Source organism: Eptesicus fuscus, chromosome 9 (assembly GCF_027574615.1).
Source record: "Eptesicus fuscus isolate TK198812 chromosome 9, DD_ASM_mEF_20220401, whole genome shotgun sequence".
NCBI lineage: Eukaryota > Metazoa > Chordata > Mammalia > Chiroptera > Vespertilionidae > Eptesicus > Eptesicus fuscus.
In genome coordinates this window covers 28,127,912-28,131,606 of record NC_072481.1, presented here as the reverse complement: position 1 = coordinate 28,131,606, position 3,695 = coordinate 28,127,912, and the positions used below count along the sequence as shown (strand labels likewise).

Genomic DNA, 3,695 nt, shown 5'->3' with positions numbered 1-3,695 from the left:
CTCCCGCCCTCAGCCCGGCCCCCCAGCTCCCTGCTTCGCGTGTCTATAAAACTGAACGCCCACTTTCCTCGCCTCTCCGCCGCTCAAGTTCTCCACGCTGCGTCCTGGGTTTTCCACTTCCCAGCGTCCTCCCCTTCACCTTGGGGGACTTAGCTGAGCCAGGGGGGGGGACCGAATCCCAGCGGGTGGAGCAACCAGGTGAACCCTGAAAGGTAGGGCGGGGCGGGGGCGCTCGGGCCCCACCCCGGGATCCGGTGACGCCGGGACTGGAATTTGACACCGGTCGGCGGCAGGCATGAGGCTGCCGAGGGATGGAGTTGGGCCCGGCCCCCAGACACGGCCCACGGGCTCCACAAGCAGCAGGTCCCTCGGGCCCCAGCCCTGGCTGCATCCTGGACCCAGAGCCCTGCACTCGAGGTAAGCCGGCCTGTTGGCCCACCCTCCTCCCAGCCCTGGAGTTAGGGGGAGCGGGCAGGAGAGTCCCCACCACTTTCTCACATCCTCCCTCTCCTGGGCCCAGTGTGCAGCTCTTTGCCCCTCCCAGCCCGCTCAGTCCCTCTGGCCGCTTGTGGGACTGCTAGCCCTGCCAGCCCACTGTAATGTGAGGCTCCCGCTGCCGCTACTGGGTGCAGGCTGGCCGCCAAGGCCACGCTTTGGGCTGAAAGAGGCACTGCCAGGTGCATAGCCCTGGGCATGAGCCTTTTCAGCTGCGGGGAAGGTCCAGCACTGGTCCCAAGGACGGTGCCTAGAAGGACAGGGTGCAGGACCCTCATGGTGAGTCTCTGGCTGCAGATGGGGAGGCAAAGGCTGGGGGACCAAGTGGCCCCAAACCACCAGAAGGGAGAGAGGGGCTAGCTGCCCTCAAGAGACCTGCTTCTGGGGTCCCCCTAGCACAGGGGGTCCTGACGGCTGCCTTGCCTGGCTTTCCCTCAATCAGTGAGAAAAGTCACTGGCCTGGCCCCTCAGTGCCCCTACTCAGTTAGTTGAACATACCTGGACCTGAGATGGACCACACCAGGACGGCCTGGGGAGGTCTGACCCACAAACATGCAGGTGACAGTTGGCACCCAACAGCAGGCCAGCTAGTGGGGCCCCAAGGGTCTCTGGGAGTGCCAGCCAGGGTGGGTTCACGAACTCTGGTGGGGCTCAGGAAGGCTGGCTGGGCTCAGGAAAGATGGCTCGTGGAGGAAACTTCTAAGAGTGGGCCAGCTGTTAGATCCGCGGGAGAGTGGAAGGGGACAGACCTGGACCAGCGCTCGGGGCAGCTCAGCTCTCAGACCAGGCTGGAGTGGAGCTTTGGCTGGCCCTCCTGGGAGCTGCTCAGGCCCGAGTCTGGCTGAGGGTAGGGAAAAGCCCACCCCACTTTGAGTCTGCATGCTTGACAGATGCTGCCCCCTGGTGGCCATTGGGAACCATGGCGCAGGCCCCATGTTCTTAGAGGGCCCATCTGCTGGCTCTTGAAGGACATCTGTGATCAAAAGAGAGAACTCATGTGGCTCTGGGTCCAAAGACCACAGAGGAACAAGGTTCAGCAGCATGGGGTGGGCAGCACAGGCTGAGGCCTGAACCTCACGATGATAAGAAAACTTGGACCAACCAGCAAGCACCCTAATTCTTCTTTAGGCCACAGCTTCTTCTTGTGTGGCATGGAGAGAAAGCTGTCTGTGGGATCAAGGGGGTCCAGCTACTCCCTTCTCGCAGCTCCAGCCCTGCAGCAGGAAGACTGGGGAGGGGGTAGGACATTTCCAAATACCCCCTTAAACTTGTTGAACTTCTCTGAGCTCATTTGGAAAATGGGGATGATACCATTTACCTCATGGAGCTGTAAGGACAGAGAGAGAAGAGAGAGCGTGCAAAGGACCAACACATAGTTAAGTTCCTGGTGCAGCTACTTCTCCGGGGTTGAGTCCGCCTATCCAACCCCTTGTTCCTCACCTGGAGAAACTGAAATGGAGGGATGACCTTCTCAAAGATAACTCATCTCTCAATGTTCCAAGCTGCCTCAAGAAGAGGGTGGGGGAACAAGTCCACTAGGCTGATGGGAGATCCTGGTATTGACAGAGATGGAGCCTGGACGCGGAGGCCCTTCTGTGCTGCCCCGCTGGCCCCGGCCTAGGCGGCAGGTGAGTGGTTCTCCCAGTGACTCCCACCTGGTATTGAGGAAGGTGGCTCGCTTGGGAGGGAGAGCAGGGTTTGCCCTGGGCAGGAGTGGGAAGTGAAAAGGAAAGCGGCCAGGGAGGGGCCAGGAGTTTGGAGGAAGGTTGATGCCCTCGGGTGATGTCTCCTCTTGGCTCCCTGAGGCGGCAGACTCCAACCTCAGCCCTTCCCGTCTCTCCCCACCCAACTAGAAGCCCCTCTCTGATCTCTGCTGCCCCACCTCCTGGGCTCCCTCCACCCTGAGACCACCTGGGTGCCCTCTTCCTCCCTGAGGCTCCACCTTGTCTCTCTGCGCAGCTTGCCCTGTGGCCATCGCTGGCCACTCTGGTGCTGCTGAGCAGTGTTGCTGAGGCCTCCCTGGGCCTTGCGCCCCGCAGCCCCGCCACGCTTGACGGCCCCGCGCCAGCCCCGGCGCCCCCCGCCGGCCCCCTGACCGGTAAGTGAGAGGGTAGGGGGCGGGGTGGCTGCGGGGCGGCCCGGAACCCCGCGCACGCGTGACTCCGTCTCCTTCTAGGTGGCCGCGCTTCCCGTTTCTGCAGCGGAAGAGCCCGGCGGCCGCCCCCGCAGCCGTCCCGGCCCGCGCCCCCGCCGCCCGCGCCCTCGCCCGCTCCCTCCCGCGCGGGGCGTGCCGCGCGGGCCTGGGGCCGAGGTGGCCTCGCGAGCCGGGGGAGCCGCGCGCGGGCCGTGGGGGGGCGGGGCTGCCGCCTGCGCTCGCAGCTGGTGCCGGTGCGCGCGCTCGGCCTGGGCCACAGCTCCGACGAGCTGGTGCGTTTTGGCTTCTGTAGCGGTTCCTGCCGCCGCGCGCGCTCCCCGCACGACCTCAGCCTCGTCAGCCTGCTGAAAGCTCGGGCCCTGCAGCCACCTCCGGGCTCCCAGCTGGTCAGGCAGCCCTGCTGCCGACCCACGAGCTACGAGGCTGTCTCCTTCATGGATGTCAACAGCACCTGGAGGACCGTGGACCAGCTCTCAGCCACTGCCTGCGACTGCCTGGGCTGAGAGCTCTCCCCAAGGATTTGCGGATGGCACCCTTACATGGGGAATCTCCCTGGCTGGAAGGGACCACGGGCCTCAACCAGAGATGGACACCACCGGCCTCAACCAGAGATGGACACCACCGGCCTCAACCAGAGAGGGACACCACCGGCCTCAACCAGAGAGGAACACCACCGGCCTCAGCTGGGCTTGTGATGGGCATCAGCCCTGGAGGATGAGGGATGGCAGTCCTCCCCTTCCTAGTCCCAGCCCTGCAGACACCAGAGGCCTCGGCTACGGAGACCTTAGGACCACTCCTCACGGACTCTGGCACTGAGCAGGCCACAGAGCCAGGACTCCTCCTCTGGAGAACCCAGCAGAGTTTGAGGTCTCAGCCTCCGCCCAGGCCCTGGGGGCACAGAATGGGAGGAGGCACACTGCCGTCGCATTGCTGAAGTGCCTGTGGTGGAGTGGCCTGGTACTCACTCCAGAGACCTGGACCCCTATTTATTATTTCTAAGTTATTTATTTACTTCTGTGGTTTGTCAGATCCTTTCCTGGGCAGT

The 3,695-nt window shown here is 63.7% G+C and overlaps 1 protein-coding gene across 1 annotated transcript; it reads left to right on the top strand.

Moving 5' to 3' along the window:
• The first annotated feature begins 2,040 nt into the window (after positions 1-2,040).
• Positions 2,041-3,695, top strand: ARTN (artemin). The gene is made up of 3 exons (XM_054721158.1): positions 2,041-2,123; positions 2,455-2,593; positions 2,672-3,695. The coding sequence occupies exons 1-3, from the start codon at positions 2,064-2,066 to the stop codon at positions 3,151-3,153; spliced, it is 681 nt and encodes a 226-aa protein (XP_054577133.1). The 5' UTR covers positions 2,041-2,063; the 3' UTR covers positions 3,154-3,695.

Excerpts from the sequence above, each read along its gene's own strand:
- ARTN (XM_054721158.1), top strand. The coding sequence starts at position 2,064 with ATGGAGCCTGGACGCGGAGGCCCTTCTGTGCTGCCCCGCTGGCCCCGG. Across the intron at positions 2,124-2,454 it reads GGCCCCGGCCTAGGCGGCAG|CTTGCCCTGTGGCCATCGCT; the intron begins GTGAGTGGTTCT and ends CTCTCTGCGCAG. Across the intron at positions 2,594-2,671 it reads CCCCGCCGGCCCCCTGACCG|GTGGCCGCGCTTCCCGTTTC; the intron begins GTAAGTGAGAGG and ends GTCTCCTTCTAG.